The following is a 17,030-nucleotide window of genomic DNA, read 5'->3' as shown; positions in this document are numbered from 1 at the left end:
CTTAGCTGGTCTGTTGGCATGAGGTCACTTTCAGTGCTCTACTATAATCTCTTTAGTAACATGCTCTCATTCATTCATGAATTTAGTAATCCCAGCCAGTCATTAGCAGCTGTAGTTAAAAGTTTATCTGTTAATTGACCTTTTCAGAAAATCTTGAAACTTTTAGTGTTGTTTGTGTAGTTTTCTGCTTTCAATTTCTTTTATTTTTACTGTCCTGCTTAATTTTGTTGTGCTGGATTGCTCCCCAGCTTCTCATGGTAGGTCACTGGCTTGTGATTTCCCACCGTAATGCTGTTTAGAACCCTGTAGTGCTGTGCATGGATAGTGCTCTGAATGGCTTCTGCAGGCCTCAGAGCCGCAGGTGCTTGCTTTGCTTCTTAAGGGAAGCAAAGAGGTTTTTACCATTTTTATTTTTTTATTTTTTAGTTTGCATTGATTTTTGAGCTTAAACACTATAAAATTGCTGCTATTCAGACATTTTTGTTGTAAGAAGTAATATTTTCTTGTGTTCCACTCCTCTGTTAGTTGCCCCTCACACTATAGTAATCTAAGACACAAGTGGAGGAAGAGTTAGGAGACTTGTCTTATCATCATAGGGCTGTGTGTTCAGAAAAACCCAAGCATTATTAAAAGTCTGTTCCATACAAACTAAAACAAGATGCTTTTGATTTGATTTATCTGCAAAAAATTTGTCTGGTCTTTGTAATGGTAAAGTGCTTGTGACTTCATAATTGCTCATGCTCTGCCAGTGTGCCGCTGCCTTCAGACGTCCTTGCTCTGAGCAGGAACTCTGCAGCTGGATGACAGTGAGAGAGAGTGGGTGGTTTGCAGTTTGTTATCTGCTCTGAAGTAGTTATGATCCAGAGAAACAAAGGGACGGATGAACTGGGAGCTATGTACGATAAGTTAAGATCTGTAATAAGGAAGCCCCTGAGTAGGGAGCCCTGCTGCCTTAGGAAGGAGAGAGAGGAAAGCCTACAAGGGAGGTTTCTCGCAGTTGGCTTGTATTTAAGAAAGAGAATATTTTTATTTATTTATGTGAATGTTTGCCATATGGGGGGGGGTTGCTGACAGAGACCTGAAGAGGGTGTTAAATTCCTGGAACTGGAGTTATTTGTGGTTGTAAGCTGCCCAATATGTGTGCTGGGAGCCAAACGTGGGTCCCCTGTGAGAATAGGAAATGCTCCTCCTAACACCGAGCCATTTCTCCAGCCCTGCATGTCTTTTTGTGTGCATGCAGGCATGCATCAGTCTGTTGTTTTGCTTTGAGTCAGGGTCTCTACAGCCCAAGCTGACCTGGAACTCACTACGTAGCTCAGGATTTTTAAAAGGTCTTTTAAAAACATGGCAGCTCAGCCCAGTGTGGCGGCAGTATTCAGGAGGCAGAGCAGGCAGATCTCTGTGAGTTCCAGGCCAGCCTGGTCCACAAAGCAAGTCCGTGACAGCCAAGGCTACACAGAGAAACCTGTTTTGAGAAACAACAACAACAACAAAAAGGCAGCTTGCAGGTGTTTGTAACTCTAGTTCTAGGGGATCTGACACCCTCTTCTGGCCTGCATGGGCACCAGGCATAAATGTTGTGCATAGACCTACAAGTAGACACAACACTCATACACATAAAATAAATAACTTAAAATTTTAATAAAAGTTCTTTAAATTTTTAATTATTTTATTAAGTATATGTATGTTTACCCCTGTGCTGTGGTGTGCATGTGGGGGTCAGAAGATGGTGTGTGGTGTTAATTTTCCTCCCCTTTACGTGGGTTCCAGGGATCAGTCATGTTATTAGTCTAGTACAGTAAGCAGCCTTACCCTCTGAGTCACCTCGCTGGCCCGCTTCATCTTGGGTTTGGAGGAAAACAGCATCTTAGACAGGAAAAGACTGGCAGAGAGCCTCTGGGCAAGGGAGATGACATACAGAGAACACAGCTAACTTGGAGTCTTGAGAGTGCACTGAGGAAAACATGAGGCTGGCGGCAGGGGGAGATCCAGGATGGTGCTGTCAGGAGCAGAGGCCTCACGCTGCGGCTTTATAAGTTGTTGCAAGTGCCTCAAGATTTCTTGAGAGCACCTTTAAGTTGCTTCCCTGGCTGTTGGGGAGTCAGCTGTTCTCTTTTGTTAAAATTTCTTTCTTGCCATTAAAATGTTCCTTTTTTATTTTTTTATTCACAGTTCACGGAGACTTTTTTGACCGAGAGGGACAAATTGTCCAAATGGAGTGGAATTCCTCAGTTGCTCCTTAAGCTGTATGCCACCAGCCACCTTCACAGTGACTTCACTGAGTGCCAAAACATTCTCAAGGTAACTAATTCATAGAGTCCTTAGAAAGGCTGTGCTCAGTCTCTAGATGCCCCAAACTGTTGTTGACCTTTTAAAAATAGCTAGTTTTTGTATGAACTTTAGAACATGGGAGAAGTTCAGAAACATGGAAAGAAGAAAACAATCACTAGTGATTCCATTCTCTTCAGCTAGTCAAGGTGTGGTTGTCCTGCGCAGCGTTGAAACATGCTTCCTTTGTTTGGGAGGTCAGCGCTGTGCCCAGGAACTGAGTGAGTCCCTCAGCCCCACCTCCTGTGGTCCTGGGGACTGAGCCCAGGCAGAGCCTTGCACATGCTAAGCTAGAATTGGACCCTCAGCCCCTATCCCCATCCCACCCCTAGATGATACTCCTTTTGAACAGAACTGTAAAGGCGCCATATCACTGAAGGCGCTTGGGAGGGGCTTGATTGCTGTAAAGATTGTCACTAAGGCAAGATTGACGTTGGATTATGCTTAGGTTGAGAGTTCAGTTGTTCTAGACACTTGTTCTCCAGTTGGCGCACAGTCTCAGGGCTGGCCACGCTCACAGTTCCTGACTGAGCGGCTGGGTCCAAGCTTGAACTTAGAGAAGCAGCTGGAGCTACAGTTATGATCTGTGTGAGCCTGTGGTCATAAAAAACTACAGTACTTTTCAGAGGCAAAGCTTCGATGACTGTATCACACAGGTTTGCTCTAAAATGCTTATTAAACTTATTTTTTCCCTTTAAGAAGAGATACCACATATTATAGCTTCTTTATGTGCCTTAAAATGCTTTCCAAATTGGGTGTGGAGCCTACATACCTTTAATCCCAGCATTTGGGAGGCCAGAGACAAGTGGATCTCTGTGAGTACAAGGCTATCTTTTACTATGTAGTTAGTTCCAGGCCAGTCAGGGCTACACAGTGAGACCCTGACTCTCAAAACAAGACAAAACAAAACACTGAAAGTGCTTTTCAAAAAACTTGTTACATTTTATTCCTGCCAAATCTCTGTTTTACAGAGCTGAGGTAAAATGAAAGCCGTGGGGAATGGCTATGCGAATGGCCTTGGTGTGTGATCTTGACCTCTTTATTCATTCTGTAAATGCATGTTTGAAACCTCTGTGTAAAACAGGGTTCTGTGCATTCTTTTTTCTGTTACCTGTGTTTTATGAACAAAGAATGCTGTGCCCCTCCCAATTTTTGAGAACCACTGCCTTTACCTGCTGTGCAGAACAGCTCTGCCTTAGTCTTAGAGGAGGAAGCCCACAGAAGAATCTGCCCAAGCTTGTCTGCAACTCAGTCTAGGGGAGAAACCTTGTTTGTAAACAGTTACAAAGTAAGGTTCTAAATGTCACCTGTGACTTAGCGATTCCTTTGGGTGGCTGTGGAAGACCATCAAAATGCCTCTGACTTGGAGAGGTCTCTGAGGACTTCCCGCAGGAGGTTGCAGTCCCACAGAGATTTAGTTATGGCTGCAGAACCAGTTGCTCCCTGCGAAACCTAGTAACTTCAGGTAGCACCACCGTCTTCTCCCAGCAGTTCTCTGTAAAATAGTTCTGCTTCCTGTAGAATTTATTGAGGGCCTGAAGATGTTTCGAATGTCCAAAATGACCTCACTGGTGCACTGGAGGGTTGCTGCTGGAAGTCAGTGAGGGATACACACCTTCCCCATGTAGCCACGGAGCTTTTCACAGTGTGGAGTGAGGTTCTGTGGGAGCAAGAGCCACTTCTACCTCTGTAAGGCTGTGTCTGAGTGTGCAGTGTCGCTTCTCCACACGCCATTGAAATCAGCCACACTAGCCAGATTCCATGGGAAGAGGGCTCGAGGGCCCAGATACTCCACTGAGGGCTATCTTTGTGCTGGGGGACGGGGCGTCATTTTGTAACTAAAATGCATATATTAATGTCTGGTCTGTTAAATTCTAAAAACAAGACTCTGAATGTGTCTGTGCTTTTTTTTTTTTTTAACCAGGAGATTTCCCCTCTTCTCTCCATGGAGGCTATGGCATTTGTAACTGAAGATAGGAAATTTACTCAAGAAGCTACATACCCAAATACGTATATTTTTGACTTGTTTGGAGGTGTTGATGTAAGTAGTTGGTTAATACTATTAATACTTAAGTCATTGAGAATTTAAAATGAGAATCAGGAAAGAAGAATTTCAGATTTTTGTTTGTTTGTTTTCTTTTTCAAGATAGGGTTTCTCTGTGTAGCCTTGGCTGTCCTAGACTCACTTTGTAGACCAGGCTGGCCTTGAACTCACAGAGATCCACCTGCTTCTGCCTCCCTGAGTGCTGGGATTACAGGCATGCGCCACTGCACCCAGCTAAGAATTTCAGATTTAAAGCAAACATTTCAGATTTGTGTGTTTGTTTTTGTTTTTGTTTTTGTTTTGTTTTTCTAGATGGCTCAGCGGTTAAGAACACTGACTGCTCTTCTAGAAGTCCTGAGTTCAATTCCCAGCAACCACATGGTGGCTCACAACCATCTATAATGTGATCTGATGCCCTCTTCTGGCCTGCAGGTGTACATGCAGGCAGAGCATTGTATACATAATCAATAAATCGGGGAGAGAGAGAGAGAGAGCGCGCGCGCGCGCGAGTGAGCGCGCGCGTGCGAGTGAGAGAGACAGAGAGAGAGAGAGAGAGAGAGAGAGAGAGAGAGAGAGAGAGAGAGAGAGAGCGCACGCGCGCGAGTGAGAGAGAGAGAGAGCGCGCCCTGGCTGTCCTGACCTTTTTGCATACCAGGATGTCCTCGAACTCACAGAGATCCACCTGCTTCTACCTCCCTGAGCACTGGGATTAAATATGTGTGCCACCATGCCCAGTACATTTCAGATCTTAACTTTTTATTTTTCTTTAATTTTCTTTTCTTTTCTTTCTTTCCTTTTTTTTTTTTTTTTTTTTTTTTTTTTTTTTTTCTTTTTTCTTTTTTCTTTTCAAGGCAGAATTTCACTATTCAGCTCTCTAGCTGTCCTGGATCTCATTATGTAGTCCAGCCTGGCCTCGAACTCAAGGAGGTCTGCCCACCTTTCCCTCCCTAGTGCTGCCATTAAAGGTGTATGCCACCATTGCCTGGCTTAACTTTTAATTTTTAAAAGTAAATTTATTTTACATTTGTGTGTGTGTGTGTGTGTGTGTGTGTGTGTGTGATGCACACATGCACACCCTTGTGGTTCTGTTCTTCTACCACGTGGGTCCTGTGGATTGAACCCAGGTCATCACACTTGGCGGCTTGTTCCTTACCCCACCAAGAATTTCTCTGGTCTGCATCTTACATTTATTTATTATGTGTAGAGTGTTCTGCCTGCATGTACACCTGCATAGAAGGGGGCATCAGATCTCATTATAGATGGCTGTGAACCACCATGTGGTTGCTGGGAATTGAACTCAGGACCTCTGGAAGTGCAGACAGTACTCTTAACCTCTGAGCCATCTCTCCAGCCCTGCATCTCACATCTTAACTTGAGATCTTTGGCATTCTCTTATGTTGAATCACTATAGTGTTAGCTTAGGAAGAATTTATTTGATGTGCTAAAAGAAGCACCTTTAAAAAATGTGCAAAGTAAAAAGTGTGTCTCCTGATGTCTCTTCTGTGGAAGCTGCTGTTTGCTCTGTGTCCCAGAGATGCTCTTGTTTATGTGCACGTACAAATGCAAATGCTCCGCATCCCCAGCTTAGTTTCTTTTCTCCCCACATGCACTGGCAGGCCATATATCCAGTATATTGTCTTCTGTTTTGCTCCCCCCCCATATAACATGCTAATTGGTACTGTTCCATTTCTGTACACCTAAATCTGCTGTATTTTAAATATCCAATTTGTATTCCTGGTGTAATTGTACCATGGTTTATTTGCTCAGACCCCAGTTGAACATTTAGTTTTTCCAGATTTTTTGGAGGTGTTGTTGTTGTTACAAACAAGATTGCAGAGGGTTTTTTACATACTTTTGGAGTCAAAGTATATATTTCTTTTATTTATTATTCTGCCATTTATACCAATTTTTATCAACTTGAATCCAAACAAAGGATAAGAGAATCTTTTTACTGTCACAAACATGCTGTATATATGTGTGTATTTTTAAAAATTATTTCTGGCCGGGCGTGGTGGCGCACGCCTTTAATCCCAGCACTCGGGAGGCAGAGACAGGCGGATCTCTGTGAGTTCAAGGTCAGCCTGGTCTACAAAGTGCATCCAGGACAGCCAAGGCTACACAGAGAAACCCTATTTTGAAGAACCTTTAAAATGTTTTCTTTTGGGCTGGAGAGATGGCTCAGTGTCTAAGAGCGCTGGCTGCTCTTCCAGAGGTTGAGTTCCCAGCACCCACATGGCAGATCACAACTGCATGTATCTCTAGTTCCAGGGGAGCTGACACCCTCACACAGACATACATGCAGGCAAAACACCAATGCACATGAAATTTTTAAAAAAAATTTAATTATTAGTTTTTTTTATTAGTTTTTATTTTTGAAATCATAATGTAATTACATCATTTATCCATTCTATATATTTTTAAAGATTTGTTTTCATTTGTATGTATTATGTGGTAGCATGTGTGCCTGTATGAGTTCATGTGCACCATGTATGTGCAGTTGTCTGTGGAAGCCAGCAGAGGGTGGAAGACCCCAGAACTGGAGTTGTAGATGGCTGTGAGCTGCCATGTGAGTGCTGAGACTCCAGCCTGGGTCGTCTGTGAGAGCAGCAAGTGTCTTAATTGCTCGGCTGTCTGTCTGCCCCCTGCATGTTGATTTCTGTGGACTCATTATACAAGCCTAGTCTTGGTACAGAAAGAGCACACTGATTATTACCACAAAATAAATTCTTTTTCCAACTGCTTAAATAAGTAGAACATATCAGCGCCTAGAGGCCTCTTCCCTGTGTATTTATTTTAAGCCTTTACTAAGCAGATGTAAGACGAGAGCAAAACAAAACAAAACCCCACATTTCTTTACAGTTCCTTTTTTGCCATTGAAATATGGCTCCCATGCCACACAGTGCACCCACTTAAAAGTATATGGTTCATTGTTTCTTGACTTTTTGCCCAAGTTCAAGTATAACATGTACAGTTCATTGTATTCAGAAGCATCCCACAGTCAGAATAGTTTCATCATACCCCGGAGGAACTGTTACCCCCATCCTCATCCTCCTACCCCGCGTAATCGGTAATTTCCCTTTGACTCTGTAGTTACTGGTCTGGATATTTCCTGTAAGTGGAATTATGTAATACAAGGCTTTTGTAAGCGGCTTCTTTGGCATAGCACAGTGCTTTCATGACTCATCCATGTTGAAGCATGTACAAACATTCCTGCGATACTCCACTGTGTGGATGCACAGCACACGTTGTGTATCTATGTCTGTTGATAGGCAGTTGACTGTAATGAGGACTACTGCCTATAAACACTCCTGAGCAAGTTTCCGTGTGGACACGTGCTGTCCTCCTCCTGGGTGTGTACCTAGGCGTGAAGTTGCTGGGTCACATGGTAACGTGCTGCAGTTGAGGGAGCTGGCTGACGTTTTCAAAAGAGGCTGCGCTGTTTCATACTCCTTTCAGCTGTGTGTAAATATTCCGATTTCTCTTTGTTTTTACCAATACTTTTATCATCTGCCAACTCTGTAACCCCCATTCCAGTGACAGTGAAATGCTCCATTGTGATTTGGATTTGCATTTTCCTGATGACCAATGACGATGACTGTCTTTCATGTGTTTGTCACCTGCTTCTCTTTAAAGAACTGTTAGTTTCTCCTATTCCCTTTTTCAAATCAGGTTTTCTCCTTTTTATTACTAAGATGTAAATTTTTTTTTCGAGATAGGGTTGCTCTGTGTAGCCTTGGCTGTTGTGTGTAGGCCAGGCTGGCCTTGAACTCACAGAGATCCACCAGCCTCTGCTTCCTGAGTGCTGGGATTAAGGGCATGCACCGCCATTCCCAGCTAAAATGTAAACTTTTTATATATTTTCTCGATAGTTAAAAAAATTTGTATTCTTCTGTGGGTGTTTTTGAGTATTTTCATGTGTTTGTTATTTCTTCTCTATCAACTGTTAGTAGCTGTTTTATTTCTTTTATTTGGTTATCGTCCCATTCACTTATGTAAATGCCTACATAAGTGTAAACACACCCATATGGGTGTCAGGTACCTGTTGTGGCCATCATAGTGTTTCTGATCTCCTGGAACTGAAGTTACAGATGATTGTGAGCCATCATGTAGGTGCTGGGAACCAAACCTGGGTCCTTGGGTGAGAGGTGGAGAAAAAAAAAGTTTTCCTGTAAAAGCATCTTTTACTCTCCTGTTCAGTTGTTGTCTGGGAGGCTTACTGCCTCCATCTACTAACCTGGGCCTAGTCCTGGAGGCTTCTGGCCTCCATATAATCTCACCTAGGCCTAGAATGTTTTCAGCCTCTGAGACCTACTGCTTAATAAGGTCTTACTTGTTCTTTCTGAGCGCTGGGCTGGCTGGTTCAACTCAGCTGTTCTGGCTCAAACTCCTCTCCCAGCTGACTTATTTAATCTGGCTTCTCTGTCGGCCTGGAATTTCTCTACTTGACCTCAACCAACTCAGCAATCTGCTCTAATCTTGTGGCTTCTTCTCATTTCCTGGCTCGTTCCATCTTCACCTGAGTTCTCTCTCTGTAACCCACCTCTGTATTACTGTCCTGGTAAAAACTGCCTCTTAAGTAATTTCCCTCTCATGAGAATTGGGCGTATCCTATTCTGTCAAATCTTCTCTGATTTGTTACCTTTTCTGCCTCTACCTTCTAAGTACTGGTTACAAGTGTGTGTGTGTGACTGTCCTAACTTAAAACTTTGCTGTAAAGAAAAAAACAAAGCCATCACCCCCACCACCACCCAAGAAAATGTTGGAGAGATGGCTCAGAGGTTAAGAGCACTGTCTATTCTTCCAGAGGTCCTGAGTTCAATTCCCAGCAACCACATGGTGCCTCACAACCATCTATAATGTGATCTGATGCCCTCTTCTTGCCTGCAGGCATACATGCGAGCAGAGCACTGTATATACAAAATTAATAAATAAATCTTTAAGAAAGAAAGAAAGAAGGAGTCCCATTAAGTTGCTCAGATTGGCCTGGTGGTCACTCTGATTTCCAAGTCGGCCTTGAGTTTTCAGTCCTCCTGTTTTCCATGTATTTGCTGCTGTAGTCTCTAGGTGACAGGAGCAGTTATACGCATGGGATGAAACAATATTGGGCCACTGCAAATTGAGATGAAGTCTGTTTTGTCTCTTCTGCATGGTCTGAGACAATGACCAAAGAAAGAAAAAAAGAAAGAAAATGTTAACCCTCCTGACTCCCAGATAGCTGTAGTTGTATACCTATGCTTCCAGACCTGGCTACAGTGGCATTAATTGCAAAAGTAAAGATTGAGTGTTACGTCTTCAGCATGCCTGGCCTTTGCATTCTCGTTCTGTTTCCTTCTGTGCTGACAGAACCGCAGCCTTGAGTATACTCGGTGAGGGCTCTACCACCAACACCCCTCCTCCCAGCCCCGCTTTGTAAACCCCTCGTTGGTGATCAGCATTCCCTCTTGGTCAGCTTTTGTGGTCTGTAGCACCCACTCACTCAGACCCTTGACCTCGTTAGGAATGTGCATAGGAGGAGATGAAGAAGTAGTTCAGAGCTTATGATCACTGGCTGCTCTTGTAGGTGACCCAAGTTCAGTTCCTGGCACCTACATGGTGGCTCACAACCATCTTTAACTCTGGTTCCAGGGGTCCAAAGCCTCTTCTGGCCTTCATGAGCATTGCACACAAGCCGTGCACACGTAGGCAGAGCACTCATGCGCATCCAAACAATGAAACCTAAAAATAGAGACATGTACATTGAAAGGTAGGGAGATGGTTCAGTGGGTCCAAGCACTTGTTCTAAAAGCCTGAAGGCCTGGATTTGAGTCCTCAGATTCCACTTAGCAGGAACCTCTGTAATCTGAAGTGTGGGTCAGACAACGTGTGTCTGAACGCCAGGTAGAGCTGCACTTGGCGTACAGGGCCTCTTATTCATTATTCTCCTTCAGCTTATCTTAGGGAAAATGCTTGATGCAGTTGAGCATTTTACTTACATCTCAGGAGCTCAGGGGATTTTGATCTCTCTTGGAAAGCATTGGCTGATACCCAGAACCCACATAGTGGAAGAAGAAAACGGATGACCACAAGTTGTCCTCTGAATTCCACAGACTTTCCAGGGTACCTGTATGTGCCCCCCCCCCTCCCCCAGCATTGATTAGTGTGCTACCCGAGGGCTGGAGGCTGGGTGGTAGGTAGAGCACAGCTGCCACTATTGCACAAAGCAAAACAGCTGCCTTCAGAGCGCCTTTCATTGTTCCCCCAAGTTCTGAGACCTCTTTCTTGACTTTCACCAGTGCAGTAGTGCAGCGAGCCCTGGGAGTCTCCAGAAGAGACCGTCTAGGGCAGGGATGCTGAGGGTTTTCATTTTGTCAGCCACCACCTCATGCCAAAGCCCCTCCCATCAGCTGGTGTGTTGGATTCACTCCTGTCAGGAGCACCTCTGAGAATGGATTTGGTTTCTACAGATTTGCTGCTGGTTTGGGATGAGGAGAGGCTTTCTTAGCCTCTTCAGCTCATCTCCCTAGTCTTACAGGCTGCCCATTGGCTTTAAAAACCACGAGAAGAGACAAAACCTTTTAAAATGCCATGGGATCTTTGTTTCTCTCACTTGGCTCAAAGTGTCTTGTGTATGCTGTCCAGTCCTGGTGTATAGCTGGAAAAGGCTGGAAGAGCATTTTGGTCTGTTCCAAAATTGTTTCTAATTTGATTTAAACAACAAAATAAAGCTAAATACCTATTTATGGTGAATATCTTTTAAAAACATGGACTTAGATATTTTGTTATCACATAGATTACTTCAAAATACTTTTTACATTTTAATATGTTTCTATTTTATGGGCATTGGTGTTTTGCCTACATGTATGTCTATGTGAAGTCATCAGATCCCCTAGAACTAGAGTGACAGACAGTTGTGAGCTGCCACGTAGGTGCTGAGAATTGAACCCGGGTCCTCTGAAAGAGCAGTCAGTGCTCATAATCACTGAGCCATCTCTCCAGCCCCACTTCAAAGTACTTTAATATCTTTAAATACAAAGTGGGCTGGAGGTGAACTGTTGTAATCCCGGCTCATGAGTTGGATGCTAGCCTGGGCTGCTCAGCTAGACTGTGTCTCAAAAACAAATAGAAAAACTGAAATAGAAAATAGCTTTATTTAACAAGTAAAACCCTTGTTATAAAAACAAGAGATACAGGGCTGGAGAGATGGCTCAGTTGTTAAGAGCACTGACTGCTCTTCCAGAGGTCCTGAGTTCAATTCCCAGCACCCACATGGTGGCTCACAACCATCTGTAATGTGATCTGATGTCCTCTTGTGGCCTTCAGGTGTACACGAAGGCAGAGCACTGTATACTTGATAAATAAATCTTAAAAAAAAAAAAAAAACAAAAGCAAGAGATGCTCCTTAGGGCTGGAGAGACAACTCAGGGGTCAAGAGAGTTTATGCTGATTCTGTGCCCAGCACCCAAATGGGGAACCACAACTTCCCTAACTATCCATAGGATCCAGTGCCCTCTGCTGGCCAGAGTGCGTCTACTGACCCTTACTCACTGCCACCTGGAACAGGAGGCTTTGTAGCAGCTCCTTAGACCACACATGTTCATAGTAAAGGTTGCTTTGTGAGTTGTGCTTTGAATTAATTTTGAAGATTTTTATACTATTTTTGTTTGTTTGTTTTTAGCTTCTTGTAGAAATTCTCATGAGGCCTACAATCTCCATCCGGGGACAGAAACTAAAAAGTAAGTATGTTTGCTAGGTGCTGGTCCTAGTCCCAGTGTGCCGCCAGTGTGGGTGCCATTGGCAGGAGCTGCTCTGTCCTTCCCAGGCTAAGCAATGCACTCTACTAATTGTGAATTTGTTAGAAAGGAAGATTTGTTTCTTTACAGAAAAACCACAAAAGCCACTGCTTTAAAAGAGTTAGTTGCATCTTTGTACTTTGCTGGATCTAGATTTTCTTGAGACATTCTTATGTTACGTGTGTTGTCAGAGAAAGCAAAGGCTACACGGTAAGATTGTCTTGTTTGAACAGCCCACAACCCTGTCAGACTTTTGTTGTAAAGGAGATCTGTGTTCTTGTAAAAAGCTCAGTTGTGCTGGGGGTAGTGGAGCAATTCCTCCAGTCCAGCACTCCGGGGCAGAGGCCAGCCTAGTCTGCGCAGTGAGCTCCAGGACAGCCAGAGCTACATGAAGATCCCGCATCCAAGTAAATAAATAAGTAATGAAAAAAAGCTCAGTCATTGACAGAGTCGTATATGGCAACAACTCAGTGTTTGCATAATACATAATTTTTTAAAGCTGGGTGATATTGGTTCTATATTTTTATAACTTACATGTGTGACAGGCATTCTTTTTTAGGATTCAATATTTAACTTTTAAAAACTACCTTAAAAAAAGGTATACTCTGCCTTTAAAAGCTAAAGATAAAAAAAGTTAGGGATCACTTCAGTTAACGTGTGTGTGTGTGTGTGTGTGTGTGTGTGTGTGTGTGTGTTATATATACACATTTTAAATTTACACCTGTGTCAACAGAATGTACTACTGTGTGAGGCCCCATTACTGTGTATGTAGCAGTTTAAAAAAATCATATTCTTCTTTGGTGGGGCTGGGGCGAGGCAGGCTGGCCTTGAACTCTGTGCCTGAGAATGACCTTAAATTCCTGATCCTCCTGCTTCCACCTTCCAAGTGCATGCTTGAGTTGCCAGGCCCTGCTCTCATCTCTGACAGGAAGTAGCATCTTTTAATATAGTGGTTCTCAACCTTTCTAATGTGTGCTTCATGTTGTGGTAATGCCAACCATAAAGTTATTTCTATTGCTGCTTCATAACTGTAATTCATCTACTGTTCTGAGTCATAATGTAAATGCCTGATATGCAGGATGTCTAATATTTGACTCCCGTGAAAGGGTCATTCATCCCCCAAAGGGACACACAGGTTGAGAACCGTTGTTTTAATGGCTTATTGGCCACTCTTGGTTTCTCCTCCCCCCCTCCCCCAGTAGATTTTGTAGGTGCCATGAGGAGTGGGAGTTCTCTTCCTCTTGCTTGCAACTCCACATTAAAATGAATAGTGAGCAGATTCCTGGTGAATGCATGAATCTAACTCCCTTGGGAAATGGAAAACTGAGAACTCCTGAAATAGTCATTAAAAAAATAAGCAAGGCAAATAGGTCGGGAGGTGGTAATAAGGGACACCACATACCTGCACAGTCAAAAGCATGAGCAGCCCATCTGTCTGGTCAGGCTGGTCACAGGGCCATTCATTGGGACCCTGAGGGAGATCTCGATGTTAGAGCTCATGGTAGTGAGGAAGAGAATGGAAAGAGCAACATCAGACACAGACAGAGCACCCTCCATGGCTCACACTCAGTTTTGTCATCACTGGGTTGGGAGGGGTCATAAAATTAAGTTCCTTTTTGTACTACTGTCTTGTTCTGATCATAGAAAATAGTGAGTTCTTTCCGTAGTGGAATTGACAGTATATGAGACATCAGCAGCCACTTTCCTAATATAAATAACTGTAGCAACAACAAACCCTAAGCCCCTTGGCAAGTCTGAGGCAAAAGTGATATCCTTATTTTCTGCCAGCAGAGCCTTCAATGGGAGTGTGTAGGAGGAACGGCCAGGACTCCTGGCTCTGGGTCCTAGCAGTTGTGCTTCTGAACATACACCTGATAGAGAGGAGCTTGTGTGTTCACCTAACGCTTGCAGTCTAAGCGCCTGCACAGTGCTGGGACTGAAGACACACTACACATGCCCAGCTAGAACGTGCTGTACGTTCCAGAAGTGTGCTGTTGTTACACTGTTTTCTATGAGGAAAAATAAGTCTCCTCTTTCCTTTTCAGTAAGTGATGAGATGTCAAAGGACTGCTTGAGCATCCTGTATAACACCTGTGTCTGTGTGAGTACTCCTGCCATTGCGGCCCATTTATCTCCTCCTTCGTCTTGAGTGATGAGATGGGAATGTTGGCATGAGAACTGTCTTCAGGTACTTAAGGCAATTAATTGGCCTTATTTTCTGTGTGCCTGACAATCGGGACCAGCAGGTAGAAATAATGGAGAAACATAATTTTTTTTAAATTTCTTTTTTAGACAGGCTTTCCCTGTGTAGCCTTGGCTGTCCTGGACTCACTTTGTAGACCAGTCTGGCCTCAAACTCACAACAACCCGCCTGCCTCTGCCTCCTAAGCACTGAGATTAAAGGTATGCACCGCCATGCCTGACCCAAAACATAATTTTGTAGCACTTAGTAAGACCCTAAGCTACCTCAACAAGCCCGAACTCTGTAGCCAGCGTGCACACACACAGAGACACAGATACACACACACACACACACACACACACACACACACACACAGGTGTCTGAGCAGAGAATGACCATTACTTGTTGAAGGGTGACAAGTGATGGCAGAGGGTATCTGTCCTTAAGATAACTTTTAACTCCACTCTACCTGTCCTTCGTTTTCTTTATTGGAAAGCAAAAGCCATAGATCCTGCCCATATATTGAGTGCAGCAGTCTGTGCGGGTGACTCTCCAAGAAGAGTGGTGAATAAAGGAAGTAATCTGACAGGAAGAAGAAAGCTGCACACTTACTATTGGAACTTGGTTTTGTGCCCTGGCCCTGGCCTTAGTACGGCTCCCTGACCCCGGTCCACAGAGTGTTTATAATCAAACTGACATCACAGGGTTGTTGGGAGAACTCGGTGAGATCACAGGTGTAGATGCACTCTGTAAGCAGTGTGTAAATGTCAGCTTTGAAAAGCAAAGTTACGGTACTTATGGTAGGAACTTACGGTAAACTTACTTGTTGCGGTACGCAGCAGAACACGCTAAGTGCTGCTGTGCCTCTGTCATGGAAGCAGAAGAAACATTTAACCATTCTACAGAGGACTTGAGGTGAGCACTGCTAGGACCACAAAATGAGAAGTAGATAAGAAAGGAAAGGATGGGAGAAAGGTGGGCACACAATCTACAGACACTGGGCTGACAGGAAATGCAGACAGTAAACATATGAGCCACAGGTGGGCTCTAGGTTCTTAGTGGCCAGCACAGATGGCGAGCTGCTGGGACCCCGTGCACAGCGGCATCCCTGGTGGTGGTGTGCTGTGGGTCATAACCCATGTCAGTTTACTGTGCATTGCCTCAGAGCCACTTCTTTTGAAATAAGAAACATAATTATTTTGATAATATATTTTATTAACACATCTAGCAAGAATATTATTACTCCATGCTTTCAGAACCCAGTGTGAGTTTTACATGTAGAAAGTGTCTCAGTTTGGACCAGCTGCTTTCAAGTGCTCAGTAGCCATGCTGTCACAGCACAGCACAGAAAAGCAGAGGCAGCTCTATAGGCAAAGGCTAGTTGTCAAGAGTACTCAACTGTTTTTGCAGCTAAAATTCAATAATATTAAAAAAAAAAAAAAAAAGACAGCATAGAAGAGAGTGACTCCATAATTGTCAAGTGCCTTACAAGAGTGTTTTAAATTGTGACCCAGTATTAACCACAGACATTCCAGTAAGACAGTTCAGTTTTAAAAACTAAAGGCTACAGGGATGGCTCGTCTGAAGTGCTCACCGTGCAAGCATAAGGGCCCCACTTTGCTCTCATGTAGAAAGCGATGGGTGCTCCGTGCCTACAGTCACAGTGCTGAGGATGTAGACAGGGGCGTACCATGGCCTGTTGGCCAGGCAACCTAGCTTACTTGTTGAATTCTAGGCCAGTGAAAGACTCAGCACATTTCTACCAATATCTTTGTTTTGAAAGTTAAATTTGATTGACACATTTATCTCACAGATTATAACATTCTCTTAGCTTGGTACCCATTGGTTGGTTTAAAAGCCAAACTCTTGAACCTTACTTTTGAGGTCATTTGCCAACTAGTTCTTTTATTTCCTTCATTATGGATAACTTGTTTTTTTATTCTAGCTTTTAAATACTGCCCATGTTCTAGGTTTGCTGTAGATAGCAGGGGTGCAATAATAGAGAACAGAGTACCTCAAGCTGGGCCTGGTGGCGCATGCCTTTGATCCCGGCACTTGAGAGGCAGAGGCAGGTGGATCACTGTGAGTTCGAGGCCAGCCTGGTCTACAAAGTGAGTCGAGGGCAGCCAAGGCTACACAGAGAAACCTTTCTGTCTCGGAAAACAAAACAAAACAACAAAACAAAGAATAGAGTCCCTCTGTTACATCACAGCTGGCGGGGGAGGGTTGTGTATGGTGAAGGTTGTGGACAGCTGTAGACCAGGTGCTGTGAGGCTCCAGGGAAGGAAAAGGTCATGTGTTGAGAGTGGGCTAGGGACGATTTTACGAAGAAGGACTCATCGTGATGAGTTGGTAGGCTGCCTGTTCACATCTTTGACAGTAATTTATAAATAACAAAGCATTTACTTATGTGAGTATATGTTTGTGTGTGGAGGTTGGAATCAGTTTGTTGCGGGGCGGTTCTCTCCTTCCACCATGTGGGTCCAAAGATCACGATCAGGTGGCAGGTGCCTTTACCATCCTGTTGCTGGCCCCGAAGCATATTCTTGACTAAAGAAAATGGTAACTCTAGACAAGATACAGAGTGTAAATCACATGTGATCCCATTAACGAGATTAAACAGCTATCGGTAATCTGCTACAAATAATTTCAGACTTTTGTATGCTGCTCTGTGTAGAAGCAGTTCATGACAAGCTTTTTCATTCTA

The 17,030-nt window shown here is 43.7% G+C and overlaps 1 protein-coding gene and 1 non-coding gene across 2 annotated transcripts in view; both read left to right on the top strand.

Annotated features, from left to right (window-relative positions):
• Nucleotides 1-17,030, top strand: part of Trpc4ap (transient receptor potential cation channel subfamily C member 4 associated protein) — a 60,096-nt gene that overhangs the window by 17,494 nt on the left and 25,572 nt on the right. Inside the window, exons 2-5 of the mRNA XM_051143598.1 lie at nt 2,173-2,301; nt 4,253-4,369; nt 12,027-12,084; nt 14,187-14,242. Of these exons, the coding sequence (XP_050999555.1) occupies nt 2,173-2,301; nt 4,253-4,369; nt 12,027-12,084; nt 14,187-14,242 (360 nt within the window). The remainder of the gene's footprint in view (nt 1-2,172; nt 2,302-4,252; nt 4,370-12,026; nt 12,085-14,186; nt 14,243-17,030) is intronic.
• LOC127188679 (small nucleolar RNA SNORA20) lies at nt 9,406-9,534 on the top strand. Its single transcript, XR_007830538.1, has one exon. It is a non-coding gene; the product is annotated as a small nucleolar RNA SNORA20 (small nucleolar RNA).

The sequence above is a fragment of the Acomys russatus genome, chromosome 4 (assembly GCF_903995435.1).
Source record: "Acomys russatus chromosome 4, mAcoRus1.1, whole genome shotgun sequence".
Classification (NCBI taxonomy): Eukaryota; Metazoa; Chordata; class Mammalia; order Rodentia; family Muridae; genus Acomys; species Acomys russatus.
The sequence above is the reverse complement of the archived record's forward strand: the minus strand, read 5'-3'. Positions and strand labels throughout refer to the sequence as shown.